At 38.0% G+C, this 21,295-nt stretch overlaps 1 protein-coding gene across 6 annotated transcripts in view; it reads left to right on the top strand.

Moving 5' to 3' along the window:
* The window catches only part of DLG5 (discs large MAGUK scaffold protein 5), a 114,298-nt gene extending 93,269 nt beyond the window's left edge, over nt 1-21,029 (top strand). For 2 of the 6 annotated variants that reach the window (XM_076338403.1, XM_076338404.1), the window contains exons 19-34: nt 382-503; nt 1,570-1,659; nt 2,931-3,099; nt 6,280-6,357; nt 7,017-7,179; nt 8,092-8,225; nt 9,412-9,576; nt 9,961-10,144; nt 11,125-11,273; nt 11,584-11,754; nt 12,917-13,113; nt 13,857-14,000; nt 14,193-14,320; nt 15,110-15,219; nt 17,038-17,147; nt 19,548-21,029. In XM_076338403.1, coding sequence (XP_076194518.1) covers nt 382-503; nt 1,570-1,659; nt 2,931-3,099; nt 6,280-6,357; nt 7,017-7,179; nt 8,092-8,225; nt 9,412-9,576; nt 9,961-10,144; nt 11,125-11,273; nt 11,584-11,754; nt 12,917-13,113; nt 13,857-14,000; nt 14,193-14,320; nt 15,110-15,219; nt 17,038-17,147; nt 19,548-19,651 — 2,218 coding nt within the window. In that variant the 3' untranslated portion in view covers nt 19,652-21,029. The remainder of the gene's footprint in view (nt 1-381; nt 504-1,569; nt 1,660-2,930; nt 3,100-6,279; nt 6,358-7,016; nt 7,180-8,091; nt 8,226-9,411; nt 9,577-9,960; nt 10,145-11,124; nt 11,274-11,583; nt 11,755-12,916; nt 13,114-13,856; nt 14,001-14,192; nt 14,321-15,109; nt 15,220-17,037; nt 17,148-19,547) is intronic. The other 4 variants (XM_076338407.1, XM_076338406.1, XM_076338405.1 and 1 more) reach the window with 4 other exon arrangements.
* The last annotated feature ends 266 nt before the right edge of the window (nt 21,030-21,295 follow it).

The following is a 21,295-nucleotide window of genomic DNA, read 5'->3' on the forward strand; positions in this document are numbered from 1 at the left end:
CAAAACCATTGTTGCGTAGAAGTGATGTGCCAGTTGCTTTCGTGTCTTTCGGTAACTGATGGATTAGGTTTCCCTCTGCTCCGCTGGCTGATATTGACAAAGAAATTTATTTTTTTAATGAACCAATTTCTAATGTTTTTTCTTGTCCTTGCCAAAGCAAATAAAGTCTTCCCCTTTTTTTTTATAGCAATTTAGGCTATTTTTCCTCTGACTTCTCTTAATTCATAAAATGATGGGACAATTGGGAAGTGGGAAGGAGAGGAACATTCATTTTATTCAGTAACTCAGGGATAACCAAAATTTTTTTGTTGGCCAGTTTGCCGTTTGCTGAGCTGCTTTGCCCAGTTCTAACTGTTGCCCTATTCTTTTCTTTTGACGTAGTTCCCAGCATCAAGGTCGCCTGAGTTTGGACCTAAGTCATAAACACTCCAATGACTACGCTGAAAATTCACGTACAAGAGCATCTCACGGCTCAAACTCATTACCATCCAGTGCAAGGCTTGGTAACTAGCTTTTCTGTTTTAATTCCTGTGGGACTCCTGTATATTGGAGACAAAGAATAAATGGAAAATTCCTTAAGTACGTGCGTTATGGGATTGTCACAGCTAGCAAAGCCTAAAGGCTTCCTGTGTTCCTTTTGCTTCATTTTTTGTGGTTTTATGACTAAAGGTGTTCCCTGGAAGTAGCTGTGTTTAATGCATTCTTTACAGTCTCTTTAAAATGCTGTGTGTGCGAGTGGTTCTCCTTTCCGTGCCTGTTACTGTTTGAAAGTACACTGATAAAGATGGGAGGCCCAGCCAAAGTATTTCTGAGGTTCAGTGAGGTGGAGAGAAGAAGAGAAAAGGACAGAGCCCCCAGAACAAAAAAATCAAGGATGACTAATGGCCTAATGTAAATTGTATTGTTGGAAGATAAGTTACACTTACGTTTACTTGATTGACATGTCAGATTGTTTATGCCAATTCTAGTAATACCAAAGCAAACGGATGCTTTGTGGCAATGACATTTTAATATTTTAGAATTTTTTAAATTTTAAATTACGTAATAACTTTTCTGGGCATGTTTGTGTTCCTGTGTTCCATCAATGATTGGCAGTTGCATCGGAATAGAGCATGGCAGCTTTGTAACCACAGCAAAAAAAGGCATAACAGTTTGCAACCAGTGTCAAAAAATTATGTATTCGTCCAAGCAGAATATAGTCAGAATATTTTAAATGCCTTTTGGAAAGTCCCATGGATTCTTAGTAAAGAGAGATGTTAGATTCTCGCTCGGACTTCAAGTTAAGTTTCGTTTCATTGAAAAATATGCAAAATATTTTCCATACAAGAATGAACAGTGCGTATATACTGTATAGCTGCATTGTGCTCTGTTTATACTGACTGTGTAATCAAGACAATTTACTAGAAATAGGATATACACAGTATACACGAGGGTAGTCATCAAGGCTTGTGCGTAAATTCAGAAGCCATTTTAATGCTCATTGAAGAAGTAGGGTCTCGGTGTACTTTTTTGTTCAGTGTAGTTGCTTTTAGTTTTGTCGTCCATAATGTTTTCTTGTCGTAAAAACAGGTTCTTCGAGTAACTTGCAATACAGAACAGAACGAATTAAGATCCCTTTAACACCAAGATATCCAAGGTCCATGATGGGCTCTGACAGAGGTGAATTATTTCATAAGTAATTTTAGTCGTAATATTTTCGGTATTACCAATCCAAAGCCTTTGCAGCTGTTAAATCAGGTTGCGCCAAAATCTAAATATGGCAGTTTTATTAAGGCTACAAAACTTGCATTTTGCCCCAGGAAAGTAAAAACCCCCAAACTTTCTAATGAAAGATGATTTTTCTGTTAGTTGACTGTAGGACGTGGCACACTAAGAAAAAGTGCCCAAAAAAGTAAGAATAAGCATTGCCGTTTGTTTTACAGTTGTAGCTTTCTTCTAGAATGATGTCTTAAAAGTTTTAACAGTGAGATGACCTGCATTATTTTTTCAATTCTTTAAGTATATTATTTTGCATATTATTGTATTACTGATTGCAAATTATCTTTTGAAACGCAGTGAAAATATTTTAGTACTTCACTCACAATTGCTTGGTGGAGGATATTTAAAGACATGATACAAATACCAGTTGGAGTGCTGGAGAGCTGTAGAATTCAGAGTTTGATGACAGTAAATGGCGACTCTTTGCTGCCCTAATTGCTCAGATGGTCTGTAGCCTGAATGGATTGTATGCAGTGGTTTTCCTAACTGGGCAAATACAATTCTTGCAAATGGCTTTCGTTTGTGATTAGTAATTTGAGATTTATTTTCTGTAGCTTTTTCAGAGGAAGCAAACTGAATGTTTCTGTCAGGGCACTTGTTCGGTAAACTACTCAGGGAAGGTACAACCAGGGAAGAGACGCAAACAAAGTCATGTCAAGCTTGTTTGAAATTGCAGAGCTTTCCTGTCTCTGTGTACGATTCATGCTGGGGTTTTGTTGGTGTTTTCAGGTGTTGCATAATGTATCTCCTACCCAAAGGAAAGGGCTGCACATAAATATTTTATTTGAAAATAAACCTAGATATTAAATCTTTATTTTACTTCTCCTTTCCTGTTTTTATTGTTTTTCTTTGACTTTGCTTTGCTAAGTGTTTTCAGACATGAATATGGTGTAGCTTGTCTGTAACCTCCTCTCCTCGTTAAGAATGGCAGTAGTTGTCTGCACGCTTACAGGGGACAGATTTGACATATAGTCGTTAAGGACAGTAATTTTGCACTGTCTGAAATGAGTCACCTTGTCTCCCTAAGCTCCTTAGATGGCTAATAGAGTGCTAGTGAACAGTCGGTCCTCTTTCTTGTCTCAGACGCGTATGGTGTCTTTCACTAGGTCTGTGTAGACCTCCAAACTACGACAGATGCAGGATGCTAAAACTCAACTGTTGATTTTCCATAGGCTCCTTGTCACACTCTGAATGTAGCAGTCCCAGCTTGATAACTCCTCCACAGTCGCCTCTTAACTTGGAAACGTCTTCCTTCGCCAGCAGCCAGTCTCAGAACTCCCTTTCTACATTACCTAGGATTTCCATTAGCCCAGTATCTATTGGAGAACGTAGAAAAGATAGGTAAGGTCCCCACGTTATTTGCTTTTAATACAAATGTGTCTGAGGAAATTTTGTACATTTGTTTATTGGGCTGAAGGAATGTGAACGTTTAATTTAAATGGCAAATATGTAGGCGCAGAGGTACGTCTCAGGTCCTGTTACTCGACAATTTTATTTTCTTTACAAAGTAAAGAAATGTAAGAGATCTTTGCGTGGATTTTTTCTTCAAAACCGAAGAGTAGATTCTGGAGTTCAGAAAATTAAGGAATTTCACAAGGGTTTTATTTCTTCCATGTTAGATTAATGGCCGCACCAAATAAGAGCGGTCTAAATTGGAATACACCCCTTCAGCTGAACTACCTCAGATGCTTGTTTATGATAGGCTTGTCCTGTACTCTGGAAAACGAAATAAAATGAAGACCTCGTAACATCTGATAGCTAAATATCAGGTCCCTTAGCGTTGTAGGATATGTGCTCTAACCACTGTGCCTTGATTCAGTTTAGCCAGATAACGTGAAAAATTGAGGCATAACTGTGCAAGAACGTATCCATGTGTACAGATGCAATTTTACTTCCGTGACTGACCCCTTTGGCTGTGCCTGGGCCGCTGCTAGTAATGGCATTAGTATACGTGTAGCTGCTTGCAGGATTTGAACCTGATACGATAGCTTTCTTAAAAACATGAGCTTTGTGTTTTAACGACTTTCTATATCTCATGATGAATGTTTTCAAGGTACGTTGCTTATGGTATCAGTCTTGGACATCTGATTTCATTTTGTCATGATCTGGCTAGACTGAATATATGAAAAAGTTTGCATGAATTCAAAGCATTGAACAGTAAGACACAAATCTGAATCAGGCTTTTATTTACAGTAAGGCAGCCGAATGCCATTCTGGCAGCGTAAAGGAGCTATGATGTGTTGGAATAGATTACATTTATGTGGACTTCAAGACCCCCTTGTATTGCTTGATTTATGTAAAAGGACTGACCGTAAAAAATGTGAATGATAAAGTAATAAGGATATTCTGTATTCTAACTTTTCTGGTAGTAATAAAAAGTTATTCATAAAATGGTATATGAAACTTTTGTCTTGTTTAAAGAATCGGTAACTAAGTTATTGTAGTAACTCTAGAATGTATATTGTGTACAAAGGACAGTGTTACTTTGAAAGGGAATGTAAAGAGGTTGTTGTGAATATTCATTCTTTCTTACTTCAGTGTGACTTTCGTACTACGTGTACTCAATCTGTGTTCTCATATAAATGTTCCTCTAATTGTCACTTGCAAATTCAAAGTCAGAATTTCTTTTCTCTTTCACGTGACTAATGATGTATAAAGTTCAGCTGAAAAAGCTAGGTTTTTGACACCCCTGTAACTTTGTATCTCTGAGCGCAATATACGTGTTCTGATTTCTGGGAAATAACGATTTCTGTTAATGTTGATCAGACGATTAAAGTACAGTCAGGTCCCAGCCCCTTCCCTCTTGCTGTGCATACATATAAACCATAGTCTGAATTGACTTTCTAAAAAGAATATAATTATAAGTTTTGGGGTTGTTTTTTTTTTTTTTTTTAAGCAAAACAAAAAACTAACAAACACAAACAGTTCTTAATTTAGGAAAGTAGCTAATTTAAGTCTATCCTAAGAAAATGTTTGAAGATGCCTAGATAGCATTTTAAATGGTTATTTGGTCTTATAATTCTTTCTGTTCCCACAAAATACAAGTAACTCGCTTGGTCTTTCCCCAAGATAGATAAAGATAAAAATAATAATAATACAGATGGGGGGAAAAAAAAAAAATCAATGTTTCTGTTTGTTCTGTTGATTGTGATTTAAATGAAAATTAAAAGATCTGATCAATTAAGACTTTTCTAATCAGTGTTTAGTGATTCTGGCAGGCAGTCTGAATGTTATAGAAGAGTGCGCTTCACTTGATTTTAATAACTGCTTATCAAGTAAGACACCTTTTTAATGTTATCATTCTGTTTTACTTTATTATTGATTCTCTACTACATGCATTACTAGTTATCTTTCATTTTGTATTTACTAGAATTCTAAGATATGATCCTGTGCAATTTGTATGGGTTTGATCCTTTCTTATTCCAACCTAAAACAAACAAAACAAAACAAATGTAAAAATGCATGTGGTAGATGGAAAAGTAGAAAGGTACAATAAATAAAGTTCAGAAAGATGTAATTTTAGTTTTTAATGAGGTAGTATGCCTTGATAAATTTTGTGATATTAAGAAGCTTCATATAACATCATGGTTTACATGCTCACAATGAGTAAAAAAAAAAAAGAAAACTTCATAAATTACAGTTTTCTGGGAGTTAGCACAGTGTCGTTAAGATATGCTACATACAAAAAATGTGGGCTTCAGTTTAAGTTTGCTGGTAGTAAACCTACCTTATCTTCATTACGTCGGTAGACAAGCTCTGAGGGCATTACCTCTAACAGTGATGCTGATGATGTAAGATTACTGGGTTCCAGAGTTGCGTTCCTATCAGCAGCCAGTTTTTATCTTTTATGCGTTAATAAGCTGGCAAAGTATTATGCCCCTGCTGCTGCAGAAGGCTACCAAATAGTTACCTTCAATGACAGTGGCAATAAGCATAATTTCTGAAACTATGTCCTCTTCCCTCTGCCCCCAGCCCTAAATCCTACTCTTTCCAAAAATAACCTTTCCTCGGCTTGGCTCACATTAGTAGCGGTGAGTGAAGTCCAGTTAACTCCTCTGGTCTCTGAACAGCCCAGTTAAAATAGTTTAAGCAGTTGGCATAATTTAGAGAATGTCTATAGGCTCTAATGAAGTGTTAGGAAAGAAAACATTCAAATTAATGCATGTCCAATGTAGTATAATGCTGTTAAAACAAAAAACACCGGGTACCGCACCTGGTACCCAAGCCGTTTCATTCAGAACGAGCTCAACTGTTAATATCTGGTGATGCCTTTTGCTGTGTAGACGTTATTAAGTTCATAGAACCAGCACTTTTTAGGAGGCTACTGTTTGTTTATGCACACCGTGGAGGGACCAGCCCTGTTTGTGCAGGTGGATACATCCTAACCCTGGGGGGAGGAAAGGGGAATGCATCAGGGTTTTCACTTGTATAAGCCGTTCTCTTGTTATACTTGCTAGTGTCTTACTACTGTGTGTCTTTTTCTAAGTGTTCTTTTCTTCTCAAATCTTCTACATCTTGCAGATATCTGTTCCGTAATAGGTCTTTTCTGAGAATCCCTGTGGCTCCTAGGCCTAGGTTCTCATCACTAAGGAGTTTGAGGTTGGCCTGATATAAGGTTGTCCTTCTCGAGCAGTATTGCGCACTTTGTGCTATTTTACATGTTTGGATAATTGCCCTGAGAAGAATTTGCATGGTAATTGTAATGCTACCATGCAAACTGCTGTCTTAATGGCTTGAGTTTGCAACTGCTTAATTTTCATTACTAATTTATGTTTCCCTGCATACAAATATGAAATCTGATATTCGTGCATTGTTGTCCTTTGGTTTACCACCTTATTATTTATGATGTTTATTTTCACGGGCGATAAAGACTCCCGGCATTTATATTTGTAACATACCTTTCTGGAATATGGTTTGTAAATGACATATTATATACAGTGGTTCAATTACTTTTATATAATATGCATCGGGAAGCTTCTTTCCTACCAACTTCACCACCATACTATTTATAATTCATATTTACCATAATGTTTTGGAGCAGTCATGTACCTGGTATACATTTACTTCTGCCACTGTACGTTGCATGGTGCTAAAGGAATGCATTTAAGGCGGTTGACAGTAAAGTTATTTGAAGTAACTGTTTAAACCTATTTTATTATTACAGTTCAGACAGACATAAAGTATTGCATGTAACTTTGATATTGTGATGGTTCAAGTGCAATTTTGTCCAAACCAGTTTTAACTATCTCCTCTAAAAGGCCCTACATGGAAGAGCCGCGTCATGTTAAAGTGCAGAAGGGTTCTGAGCCACTAGGGATTTCCATTGTGAGCGGAGAAAATGGTGGAATATTTGTCTCTAAAGTAACAGGTGGGAGCATTGCCCATCAAGCTGGCCTTGAGTATGGTGATCAGTTACTAGAGGTAATTGTTTGCTTACTATTCCTATGGCTTAATGAATCAGTTCATATGACTCCAGCCAAAACTGCCTGCCCCAAAAGAGTATCTTGTGAAAGCTTGTGTGCTGTGAGATGTAGCAAAGGGTACTCTGTATTGTAATATTCCAGTAATTGTGATTGTTGTGACTTTTTGTCAGGCTTTATTATAAAATAATGTCTTTTGATGGTAGATCTGCATTGCATCTTATATAGATATAATTAAATTTTAAGCTAGCTAGTTTCGGTACTTAAAACAATGTAGTCCCAACCCCATACTCTGCCTGATAAGGCGAGTAAATATTCAAGCAGCTGGCTTGTACCGAGTTTCATGCTGCTGTTGCTGTGCCACAGCCTTACCTGAGACACCTGGTATAAAAAGTACTCAGATAGGCTTTAGATTAGCTACAGTCATGTTTTTGCCTACAGTATTAGATAAACAGGTGGAGGAGCGTTTTGTAAAGTACGGAGCTCCTTTGTAAATGTTAGATCTGTTCGTGCTTGTGTATGTTAGAGCATCTTCTGTTGCACAGTGTGTGGATGATTCTACAATGGATCTGAATTTATCTTTAAATCCTGAATTTATTCAAATCGGTGATCTGAACCAACTTGTATTTAATCAGTGATATCAAATCATAACACAGCTCGGAATACATGTACCTTTCAATAGTAAAAAGATTTATAAACTCATGGCCAGGTTACCGAATATTTTAAAATTACAGTGATTCGTTCCAAGGAGTAAACCCTAGGAGTCATTGTATAGCAGTAATTCCATCCTCCTATTTACCCCCGTGGAAATAAGTCGGCATTTAGACATTAAACTAATTAGGAGACTGAAAGAATGGTTTTGCTAGTTGCCATCTGAAAACTTGACATTCTGGTTTGTGCATTTTTTCCGTAGTTTAATGGAATAAATTTGAGAAATGCTACAGAGCAACAGGCTCGACTAATCATTGGACAGCAGTGCGACACCATTACTATTCTGGCTCAGTATAACCCACATATGTATCAGCTCGGCAATCATTCACGATCAAGGTAAGGCTGGCTAGACTTTGAAAAAACTGCTCTCTGGTCCATGCAGTTATTTAGCTAGTAGATAACTTCTGTACAGGTAATGTGTTCGCAAACATCACCACATTTGTGCTGATAAGAGGTGTGATTGCTCAGAAAAGTAATGCGTGAATACATGCTTGTCAAAGAGGAAAGAAAAATGCTTGATGCACCTGCTATATTTTCTTTCTTATTTGGGCATAATCCTTAGATACACTAAACTAAAACCAAAGATGACTTCTTCCTAGGATTATGAGATTCTAGTATTTCAAATCGGTTTTAATTTTTTTTTATAGTTGGGAGTTTTCACAAACTAATTAGAGAAGGCATATGACCTGGTGAAATTATCCATCTGTCGTGGTTTAACCCCAGCTGGCAACTAAGCCCCGCACAGCCGCTCGCTCACTCCCCCTTGGTGGGAGGGGGGAGAGAATCAGAAGGGTAAAAGTGAGAAAACTCGTGGGTTGGGATCAAGACAGTTTAATAGGGAAAGCAAAAGCCACGCACGCAAGCAAAGCAAACCAAGGAATCCATTCACTGCTTCCCATCGGCGGGCAGGTGTTCAGCCATCTCCAGGAAAGCAGGGCTCCATCACGCGTCACGGTGACTTGGGAAGACAAACACCATCGCTCCCAACGTCCCCCCCTTCCTTCTTCTTCCCCCAGCTTTATATGCTGAGCATGACGTCATATGGTGTGGGATATCCCTTGGGTCAGTTGGGGTCAGCTGTCCCGGCTGTGTCCCCTCCCAGCTTCTTGTGCCCCCCCCCAGCCTGCTCGCTGGTGGGGTGGGGTGAGAGGCAGAAAAGGCCTTGACCCTGTGTCAGCGCTGCTCAGCAGTAATGAAAACATCCCTGTGTTATCAGCGCTGTTTCCAGCTCAAACGCAAACCACAGCCCCATACTAGCTGCTGGGAAGAAAATTAACCCTATCCCAGCCAAAACCAGCATACCATCCCATTTTGATGCATGATCACACTTCAAAACCGAGCTTTATCTTTCTCTTAGACTTATGGTGAACATATGTTATTTGGCATGCTGTTTTGGGTTGTTTTTCCTTACTTTATACTTGTTTACGCCCAAATTAAAAACTTTGTCTGTGTGGAAAATATTTGGCATTGGTGAAACACTTAACCCACCAGTCTTTTATTCTTTTTTTTTTTTTTCTTTTAGTTCTCGCCTAGAACCTGTGAGTAATCATTCCACCCCTCAAGGCAGTGGAGCTGCAACGCCTGACAATCATTCCATAATCGATACTGTGAGTGAACAGGATGAAGGAACAATGACACCCCCATCCAAACAAACCACGCCAACTACAAGTCCCCGGAATTCCTTAAGGTAGACATGAAAATTTTTGCCTTAAGGGAAAAAAATGGTCAGGGTGGATGTGAAGGGTATTAAAAAACAAAATGTACTTCTGTGAATGCTGTGTCTAGTTGAAATAAGTCAGCAGACAGGTTAAGTGGATCCCAAGATAAAAGTACGTGTTTTTAGATTGTTTTTGAAAGACGGCGTCTGCAAGGGCTGAATAAACTTTACTACAAGATTGGTTTAGCTAAGAAGGTCTGCAAGGAACATGATGTTTGTCTTAAAAAACTGTATCTGTAGGTGACCTATTTTGAATAATAATTATGTAAATACATATTCTTCAGATAGCTAGTTGATTGTATGTAATGCAAGTTTTTAAGTTGAAGTACATGTGTTATTTCTCCCTGTCAAAAGGGGCCCTGTGGACACAAACAAAAGGACCCCTGAACCTAGAACTGTTGTTGTTAAAAAATCCCAAGTGGATCTTGGGATCCAGATATGTGGTGGAAACCTGTATGGGATATTTGTCTCAGATGTAGATGATGATAGCCCAGCAAAAGGACCTGATGGACTAGTCTTGGGTGACATGATACTTGAGGTAAGCTATTAAGAAAAGTCTGCAGCATACTGACAAAATGTCTAGGATGGTATAAAGAGGGAGTTGTACAAAGAATCGTGCAGTCTCGCAATGGGAGATGTTCTGTGAATCTTGAGTTCCTGCCACAAAGCGCGGGTAAGAATGGTGAGAATGCATAACCTTCATTCTGGCTGCGACACCTGAAGAGCTGGATGATGTCGACCTGGAGAACTACCACTGTTGAGAGCGCAAGTTGCCCACAAGTTTGAAGGATTAATGTATGTCCACTTGGAATTATGAACATGTGCTTTCTTAATCTAAATAGGAAGCCTTGAATCCAATTGCTGTACATAGGAGAAAGGCAAGGTTATGAAAGATGTTGCAAAACAGAGAACAATATTGATCTTATCACTATGAAATTCTAATGAGAGTTTAGGGAAAGCCGTGCAATATGTCTTTGACTCTGCTTTCTATATCTGAAACAAGAATATTCACCTACTTGGCAGGACTGTTAAGGTGATAAACACGTAAGTGTTCATGAGCTTTTCAGATAAAAGTGAGCATTGAGACTGTCTGAGCACTGAGACTCTCCCATTGCGCCTCTAGTATCCAGATGGAGATTTTGCTTTGTAATTGTGTTTCTGACTTCCCTCAGACCACTTGCTTTCCCTAAAAACACTAAATTCTTTCCAGTGTGAATTTTATGATTCTCAGCTCACACTTCGAAAACTATTTCAAGAAGTGCAGACTCTCTCTCACGGTGCATGTCTGCTGCGTTCGCTTGGGTATTTTGTTTTCCTCCCCCATGTCTCAATCTCCTGCTAGACATCTTGAGGTGCAAACTGTACTAGAGTTAAGTGGCAAGATTTACTTCTATGTAGAGCCTGTCAGTGGGAAAAACAAACTCATTTTGCATGTTTTTCAAGCTCACCTAATTCTATTACCTGTTAATACCTAAGGGTATTAACACCCTAAGGGTTTCTGTGTTTTGTGTTTTGCAGTATGGGTCCATTGATATGCGAAATAAAACAGCTGAGGAAGCTTATCTTGAAATGTTGAAGCCTGGAGAAAACATCAAAATAAAGACTCAATACAGAATAGAAGAGTTTAATAAGATAAAAGAGCTTCCTGGAGATGGATTCTATATCAGGTATTTGAGCGTGACTGGTAATGACAGCGTAAGGCTGTTAGGATAATATGCTGGCCATCATGACAGAGATAGTACATCAGTTTTACCACATTTATTAAATTCAAAGTTTACTGATTTATCCCAGCTAGTCTCTGACAGTGAGTACACAATCTGCAGCATAGTAAGTCTGCACGTTTCGCTGTAAACTTGTGTGCTCTTGAAATGTAGAGTGCGCCAGTAATCTGTTAACATCTTTCAAAATAAGTATGCATGTTCTTCCCTTGAGTTGATGGAGATCAGTTGCAGAGCCTATTTATGTCTTCCTTTCCAGAGCACTTTATGACCGTCTGGCAGAGGTGGAGCAGGATTTAAGCTTTAAGAAAGATGATATTTTGTACGTTGATGACACTCTACCACAGGGAAACTTTGGTTGCTGGATGGCTTGGCAGCTAGATGAGAACGCTCAGAAGCTGGAAAGAGGACAGATTCCAAGTAAATATATGTGAGTGACCTCAGTTACAGCATTTATCTCAGTCTTTAAAAGTCTGACTAGTGAGATGTGGTATAAAAGACTTGTTTGCTTCTATTCTTTCTGGGAGATACTAATTCTTAGATGTGTCATTTTTAGGGATGGCGTATTTTAATAATAATGAATTAAATATATTGCTCTACCAAGTTCTTTTTAATGCTGCTAAATAGTAAACTAGAAATGGAAATGATACATAGACCAGTGTTGTGATAGAGAATTCAATAACAAACGTAAGAGTAACTACAGCAAAAATATCCTTGAATCCAAGGTTATCGCAGTCGTTCTTGGGAAGCATCAGTGTTTTTAGTTATCTGTGGACAGCAACATTATTGTAAGACTCTGTACCCACCACAATCTCGTAATGTTGGTAGAGCAGTTAAGAGGAGTATGCAGGAACTAAAATTTTTACATTGTTACTGAAATCACATCAGTTATCACTCAGTGATTCAAGTATTTTTTTTCATTTTGAGATTACTGGTTTTCTGGTTTCCTTTTCTTCTAATAGTCTTGTCTCCATGTCATAACTCAACATTCATCCTGACAGTGGGACAGTGGTACTACGTGGAATGTGTGGAAGTACAATATATACGTACAGACCCATACGCATCATTGATAGGCTTCTTACTGGGAGATGGGTAGTAAAACCAACTACATTTTACATGTGTTAATGTGGCCAAAATATTTGTGCTCGTATAAAATAAAACTGCACAAAATAAAACTGTTATTTTGGATTGCTAATTAGTTATTTGTAAAGGTGAGTATAACGTGCAGCTTCATAGAAAGAATGGGATCTTCACTTCTGTGCGAGGCTGACTTCACTGGCAAGTAGATGCATGCTGCTGCTTCTGCCTTGGAGAATTTCGCCCTGCCTGTCAGAGTGGTCACCCTCTGCGCCATGCTGCAATTTATAGTCTAAGAATCCTGAGGAAATGACGGTAATGGGAGGTTTTTCAGATGCTTATTATTTGATTTATGTTAACATTTGTTTCTGATTAATCTTCTGTGATGAAGATACTTGGGCTAAGGCTTGAGACGAGCATTTCCAGTGTCTTCCAGAAGCAGCGGTGATATTGTTTGTCTAAAAAATTTAAAAAGATAAGTTTAAATACCAACCATTTACTCTGTTTCGTTATAGGATGGATCAGGAATTCTACAGGAGACACAGCATGTCTGAGGCTAAAGATGAAAACAGTTCATCTAAGACGCTGTCAGCAGCAGCACGGAGGTCATTCTTCAGAAGAAAGCATAAACACAAGCGAAGTGGTTCCAAAGATGGAAAGGATTTACTGGCTCTTGATACAATCAGTACAGACTCAATTCCTTTCCTGGATGGCAAGTACCTCTGTTATACTTGGGAGGGGGTTGCCTTTCCTTCTCTTTCATTTTTAAACAGCTGCAGCATGACACAACAAATAGTGCTGCTTTCTGGTTGGTCTGAATACAAATGGTGATCATATATCTCATCACATACATTACTTTTAATAATAAAATTTTTTTTAAATTAAATAACAAGCCAGTGGTGTGGTTTTTTTTTTTTTTTTTTTTGTAGTTTATTCCTAGATCTATTAGCATTAATGTTTCATTTGCAGAGGGAGATTGCTTTTTGATGCATGGTTTTGATCTTCCTTTCAACTGTTTAATTTCTGTCCAGGTTGCTTGGTCTAGACAGAAATCCTGGGCACCACTCAAAAATCTTCACTTCTATTTCTTCACTCCTCTACAAAAATCATGTTGGTTACAATGCTTACTTCCTTGGAAAAGCTCAACAAACCAAACCAGAGAAACCGAATATTGTGTCTTGTTTACACTTTCAGGAAGAAATAGGAATGATAGGTTTTAAAGTTTGGGTGAGGCTGGGGGGGAGAAGCACTAGGTTCAATTAAAAAAACATCTATTTTAAGCTGTCAAGTGGAGAAAATTGCAATAATGGGTAGTGAGCATGTTTTGTACTTGTCAAGGCCCTTATCCCTTGCGAGGGAGTTGTTTTCATAATTACTGTTAAGGTGCTTCTGCTTATCTGAGGAATGCCAGGAAAATAATTTATACTTTTATAAGTAAACCTTCTGTGTGTGTAGATTCTGCAAGTCTGGCGTATCAGCGTGTACAGAAAGTGGACTGTACCTCTCCTAGGCCTGTCCTTATTCTAGGACCTTTACTTGATGCTGTGAAAGACATGTTGGTCAAAGAATCCCCTGGAAAATTTTGCAGATGTCCTCTTGGTAAGTATGCAAATATAACCAATTTATTCTTGCTTAGAATACATGATAGTAACATCTTTATAAGTGAACTAAATGGTAGCACAAACATGGAAAAAACCCCAAGAATCTGAGTTTGCAGACATTGTTCGTTAGCCTTGTTCTGTGCCGAAGGAATAGTAATGAAAGCGGATCTCTTCTGGTTCTGTGAAACAGAGGTTATGAAAGCTTCCCAACAAGCTATTGAACGGGGTGTGAAGGATTGTCTGTTTATCGATTATAAACGGAGGAGTGGACATTTTGATGTGACAACTGTAGCTTCAATAAAAGAGATAACAGAAAAGGTGAGTCACTGTTAATGCTGTAGTTCTTTGTACAGTTTGCAACATATGGTCATATGATGTTGGGGGGGGTGGGGGGTGGATATAATGTTAGCATTGTCCTCCTTTAAGGCATTCAGAGAATTGTTCCCCAGGCTGCTGAGTAAAATAGAAGTTACCTTACTTTGGCATGTAAGTGTTTAAAGATTATTTTATGCAAGTTCACCTTTGTAGAAACTAGGAATGTCCATATTCTTTTACAGTATTATTAAATAAAGTTAGATTCCATAGATTCCACCCTTTACCCCCCCAAACAAGGATTTAGGTTTTTTAACTATTCCATTTAATGCAGTCATATAGAACATAAACATCATAATAATCCCGGAGACGTGTTAATTAATATCTGTACATTGCTTATAGTTTTCTGTCAAACCACACAGAAAGTCTTACTACTTTAACACTTGTGTTTGCTTATGACTTCAGAAAGAGAAAATGAATATGAATATTTAAATTTGGAAAAAATGTATTGCATATATTTCAGTCTTGAGTTTTCATTTCATTAGTTCTTCAAATACTTTTATTTCTATCAGTGCATGCTTTCGGTACTATGATTGGAATTTCTTGCAGTTTTTCATCTCCTGTCTTTTGTTATAAATCCTTTGGGTACAAATTCCTCGGTAGCCCCAAAATGCTAAATGTGTAGCAAAATTCTATTGGGTTGCTATGATTTAAGTAGGGGAAGAAATGGGGGATTTGCATGTGTGCTTGTGCTCTTTAACTGAATGAGTGTTTTGCATTTACATTTGATCTTAGGATTGTCATTGTCTGCTTGACATCGCTCCTCATGCCATCGAACGGCTCCACAGTGTTCATATCTACCCTATTGTAATTTTTATTCGCTACAAAAATGCTAAACAAATCAAGTAAGTCTGTGAGGGGTATAGTTCAGGGATGTTTATTTTAGCTTAAAATAAGCTTGTTGCCTTTATTGTTTCTTTCATCCTAGTCATCTTAAATCTCTTTAAAATGTGGAAAATAAAAAGGGCTGTGAGGTAAATGGTCTTAATTTCATTTTGGTTGCATGACAATTAAGTGCATCTTTCAAAGAAATCAAACAATGTAGACTAAACTGTATGTGCTGCAGGAGGCACTGAGATCTTTCCTGCTTACCTTTGTATTAAACCGTAAGACAGATGCGGGTGAGATCCATTGAGGATTAAGTGGTGACTGTGACAAAGAGCTATTCTTCATCTTCTCAGCGGGGCCAAGTGTGTGGATGCAGTGCCAATTGATTCGTAACCTCAGCTTTCCCACCTTCATTCTGCAGTGAAAACAGCAAGGGAAGTCCCCTTTTGCCATGGAAGTGTATATACTGTTGTCTTCTTGGGCCGTGCTCTTTCAGTAACTGGGAATTTCCTGCTCGAATATAGCCGGGAACAGAACACGGGAGTTACAAACCCCAGTCCCTCCCCTAATGTTTGAGCAAGCCTGCACACATTTTGATAGATTGATTTGGCAAGAAGTGACATAATCTCCCAACATAAATATTAAGAAACAGTTTTGTTGAGAGATCTTACGCTTGTGCTGTCTTCACTTTGAAAGTTGAAGACTTGTTATATTCTTGATCTGTAGGTAGATTTGATGACTATCTACTTAATAAAGAAGATAAGTATCACCACTTCCAAGTAGAAGCAAGACAAAGCAATGTGGTGTATTTCATTACCATTGTAGGATCATGCACTTGAGTGATAAATGGAACTGTCATGTCTTGAGCCCGTTTGGAAATGGAATGGTGACCATTACAGCTATTTCCTTTTTTTTTGGCAAGTGACAGAGAGTGATTGAACTAGGCAAGCAAGGATTTATAGCGGTCATCAGAATAAGATGCAGTGGCACATTGTCTCTGCCTGTTATGAGCACCAAAGGTTTTTCCAAACAGCCTTTTTGATATAGCACAGGTTCTGTTGGTGTTCTCTGAAATGCTACACAGCAGTGATAGGCTAATTTAGTAGTGATTTTTATTTATTTATTTATAAAATAAAATCGTGCTTCTTTTCTCATTGCTATGAGAAACTATGCTTATATTGTTTCAGTACCTATCTATATGACCTTACTAGTTGATTATAAATTCTGCTTCCTTTTAAACAGAATCCCCTACTGGGGACCCCAAGTCAGATTTGGAGGAGAGTGTTACAAGCCTTGATTGGAATTAATTTTTTATATTTTTTTTACCATTTGTATTTCTCCTTTTTTTTTTTTCTTATTTTATTTCCAACAGCTTGTATAATAGAAAAACAGTCTTTTCAAAAATGTGTCATATATAAGATGACATAGAAATATTTCTATTTGCTCAACGCTTGATACTTCAAGCCCTTAAAAGAGCGGTACTTGAGCCCAGCTTTGTGTAGGGAGCACTGGAGTGTATGTGAGATGATGATCCGATTCACATGAACTGGAAAAAATTATATTCTTTCTCCCTCAACCCCCTCCCAATCTCTGAGACTTTAAAGGAATACTGTCTTGGTCTGATAGCAAGTAAATTTGTTAGCACTGAAATGATCCTGATGGCTATGCTGATACTGCTGAAACACAGTAGATGGCACTCTACACACAGGATTATGCTTGCAAATTAATTAGCCTTTCACATTCACCCAACTGGAGGTAATCATTTCAAGTCCATTAAAAAAAAAAGCAACTTACTCTTATACAAGGTTTTTCTTTTTTTCTTTCTTTTTTTGCAGAGAGCAAAAAGACCCAATCTTCCTGAGGGACAAAGTTACACAAAAACATTCCAAAGAACAGTTTGAGACAGCTCAAAAAATAGAACAAGAGTATAGCAAGTACTTTACAGGTTAGTATTTAATCAACATTTCACTAGGAACACAGTGGCAATTTAATCCATTTACACTGCAATTCAAAAGATCTGATGTTCCTTCAAAGAGTACTTTTTTCTTCCCATTCTGCCTTCCCTTTTGGCGAACTCGTGCTCTGGTGTTTTATCTTACCGGGAGAGGAAATCTGAAGCTATAAGTACTATCCCTTGTTTTTACATGTTTTTGTTTTAGTGTGTTATGAATCTTACGACTTAGAGATTCTGAAAATGTTTTATTACAAGCCAGTAGTATTGGAAGTATGGCCAAGATAATTTGACACAGTGTTGTTGGTTTTATACCATGTAAGGAATATAAGTTGTTTTGTAATTGTAAAAATCAAACAAAGCAAAACCAAACAAAACAACAACAAAAAAAACCCTGTAGTGTAAATTTATGAATGATTTGTGAGACATACTTCAAATCTTTCAAGAAAGGAAAAAAAATTGTCGAAGGTTTGTTGAGCATGCATTGTAATTTGGAATAATTCAGTTCAACTTCAGAGGCCTTTTTAACATCATCAAGTATATTATATGAATCTTGGATTGTAGTTAATACTGTAGTTTTACCAGAGAGAGAAAACTGTGTTTGAAGACTGCCTCTGCTTATTTCAGAGTATATTTCCATGTGGTTCCACATACATTCAAAAGAGTGGGGATAAAATTCTAGCCATCTTGATGTGAATGGCAACAAAACTTAAAAAGAAAAAAAACAAACCCAAAAAACCGCACTAAGCCAGCCAAAACCCAACTTTTCATCCCCCGAACAATGGGATTCTTCCAGAAATATTTTGAGGCATACCTGCCAAGTGCGGCGGGGGGGAAGGGGGATGTATTTAATGTAGAGCTATCTGAGCGCATCCTGAGAGAAGCTGCACGTTCTCAACAAAATCAGTTACCTGGTATGTAGTAGCCATACAAACGTTCATTTAAATGGTACATACTAAACCTTCGCAGAACTTGACATGTGCGTGGCCAGACTGCATCACCACACGTTATCTTCTGCTCCTTGTTAAGTCATTTGTTGCATTTTAATTTCACCCTGATGGTGAGAGTAGCAGTCAGTCCAAGAGAGTCCTATGCGTGTCTTCTCATGTGCCCTGTGGGAAGGGCCTCCTTCGGTCAGTGCCAAGTCCAGTGGACTCCAGCTGTCGTCAACATTTCCAGATGCCGGTAGTCAGAGAGGATTGGTGTTCAAACTGCATTGACATTTAAGCTTGTTGAAATTATAACGTTGTGCATGAAATAAGCCTGTAGATAGGCATGTTGGACATGGTAGCTTCCTCACGAAGCTGTATGACACACTCCGTCAGACCCGAGCTCTGTGACAAGTTCACGAAGTACATTTTTTGACTAACGACTCTTTCAAGTTGGCTTTGTTTCCTGTACCAAGTTGTGAGCACGGTGTGTAATCCGAATCACTTCCTCACTGCCGTTTGTCACCTTTCATAGACCTTGTCGGTTACTGCGTTCTGTATCCAAACTCACCTGACATCGTGAACTGTAGTATATACTGCAGAGTCAAGTAATATTTTACGTGAGATCAAATTCTCTCTTTTCAAAAATGGAAATTATACCTTAAGTCTTGTAAGACTTTCCATATTTTCCCAGCGTTAGTGGTGGCTGAGGCCAGAGGCTTTGCTGACATATTTCTCAAGTCATGAAGTTCCTCACTTTTTAAGTCTCAAAGCTAATACATTCTCCTCTCCTGTGTCAGTGTTGGCATTTACATTTTATGACTGTTATGTTCAGCAAGGGTAGAACGCAAGGTCTTCATTTCTCTTTTGAATTGATTTTCAGAGTTGATTGCCGTTGGCCTTTTGTTCCTTGAATGTAGTTGACAATAAGAATTGGAGTAGCAACCGCCGCTGTTTTATTTAGCTCAATGATCTGTGAGCTGTCTCATAATTTACTTCTAATATTTGTAAATAGTGTCTAGTTGCTACAGCTATAGTCTCTATGTATATTACCACGTAAATATAAAACTCTTAACACCACATGCTGAACAGAGAAGGTTTATTATAGCAGGTTCTGACCATCTTTAGACTTAAACTTTGCCACCTGATGCCTCTGAAAATAGTACATGGAGGCCTCTAACAAAACAGTTGTCTTAGTAGATTATAGCCATCAGTTCTGCGACTTCCCTGGACTGTTTTAAGAGCTAGCAGAAGAAACTGTATATTGAATGCTTGACCTCTTTGCTCTGTTTATTCTTTTTCTTGTTTAATAGAGTCATGCATCTGGCAAATATTGAATTAGGTAGATTAATTCTGATCTGTTGATAAACGCTTTGCAGAAAAATGCAGAAGACTGCTCTTTGTAATTAGTCATAACTGTTTGTTCCAGTCTCATTCGGGATGGGGGGGTGTTCTTTTTCTCCAGGCATTGTCCAGGGAGGAGCCCTTTCAAGCATTTGCACTCAGATTATGACAACTGTCGACCAAGAACAAAGCAAAGTCCTGTGGATCCCAGCTGGCCCGCTGTAGATTTATTTCGCTGTGAAACTACTTTGCGGATGTAAATAACCAACTAACTTTCTACCCAGCCGGACTCTGTCCATTTCTGTCTTTATAAAGATATCCGTAAGTGACTTCTGTTTCATGAAGAGGAATGATAACACTGAACACACAAGGACCCAACGAGGCATGTGGGAAGGGGTAGATCACTTCAGCGAGCTTGTCTCTTACGTCGTACGTGTACATGTGACAGGTTGTCACGAGGGGTTGCGACCTGCGTGTCCTTGTCCATGAGTAATGAATTTAACAATGCTGCAAAACCCTGTAGAATGACAAGTTTACAAAAACCTTTTCAAAGTATTTGGTTGTTGCTGTTTACTTGAATGTCTTTCTGTTTCGTTTTGTTTTTTTAACTGTGTCCTTTCACTTAATGAGGTAACTCTCCAAAACGGAGTGAAATTTCTGAACGTGAGCGAACGGTTTATGCGCAATGTGACTCTTAGTTGCAATTTTGACCATTTCTAAGCACATTGTTGACTTGGCAACCAGGTAATAACGTGGGATCGAATCGGTACGTCTTGGGAGTAAGCTCAGAAGGAAGTACACTCCTCTACAGGGCAGACCACTGTTTGTATCCTGTCAACGCTTGTCTGTCAAAGATATCGTTTCTTGTTTTATGCATGAAATCTAATATTTAAACGTCATAATATATCTGAACAATCCAAGCTTAACGTGTGTTGAGAAACAATAATTTTTGGTTGTTGGGCCTGGATTAAGTACTGGTGGGGAAGAGTCATAAGCTAGGCCTAGCATGCTGTGTTCCGTCACTTTTTAGATACTGTAAATACGAAAAGCTTATGTCGGTGCAATTTTGCAGGGTAATTCTTAAGCTTTGTACTTCAGTGTGTAGCATTCACATAGATTGTTTTTATTTAAGAGCAGCCACAGTTTTAGGGCTTTGATTAAAAGCCTTTAGAAAGGTACTAAATTGTTAGTGTTTCCACTGTCAAAAAATAAGTGATCGTTTAGTTTTGGTTGCAATACTTATTTACCTATTGTACCAAACTCCATTGTATCAATTCCCTTTTTGTTTTTTGCACTTCTGACTCTGTGTTCCTAACGCAGGTTTTGTACCTGTCTCTTCTGTCTCTTGTGCCATGTTTCTTGGGTACTGTATTTTAATTGTTTTTAAAGTATCATTGGAGTAGACCTGCTTCTCTGTCACTGTTCCTAACATTTCATTATGTAGGGTTTCTAGTTTGACACTGCAGGCTGTAGTTTTGCTTCTGTTTGCAGCTTTTTAATTAAAAAAAAAAGGGATTCTTCTTGCACAGTTCTTCAAAGATCTGGTCCTAAATTTAAATTCTGTTTTACAGACGCTATTTTATAGTTCAAAATACTTTATATAGTATTTATATAGTTATTTGCTATATAGAGAGAGTATTTTGAACTATAATACATATAAAATATATATATAGTATTTTATATAGTATTATACCATACTATTATAATACTGTATATATATATATAAAAAAATTAAAAAATAGGAAACGGCATGGATGAATTACTAGTCAAAGTACTTCTCATGGTGAGGGACAGCAGTTGTTTTTTGTTTATCTTATTTTTTGTTTGTTTGTTTTTTAAAGTTTGAGGTCAGAGTAGGCTCCAGTGGTA

This window comes from Aptenodytes patagonicus, chromosome 5, assembly GCF_965638725.1.
Source record: "Aptenodytes patagonicus chromosome 5, bAptPat1.pri.cur, whole genome shotgun sequence".
NCBI lineage: Eukaryota > Metazoa > Chordata > Aves > Sphenisciformes > Spheniscidae > Aptenodytes > Aptenodytes patagonicus.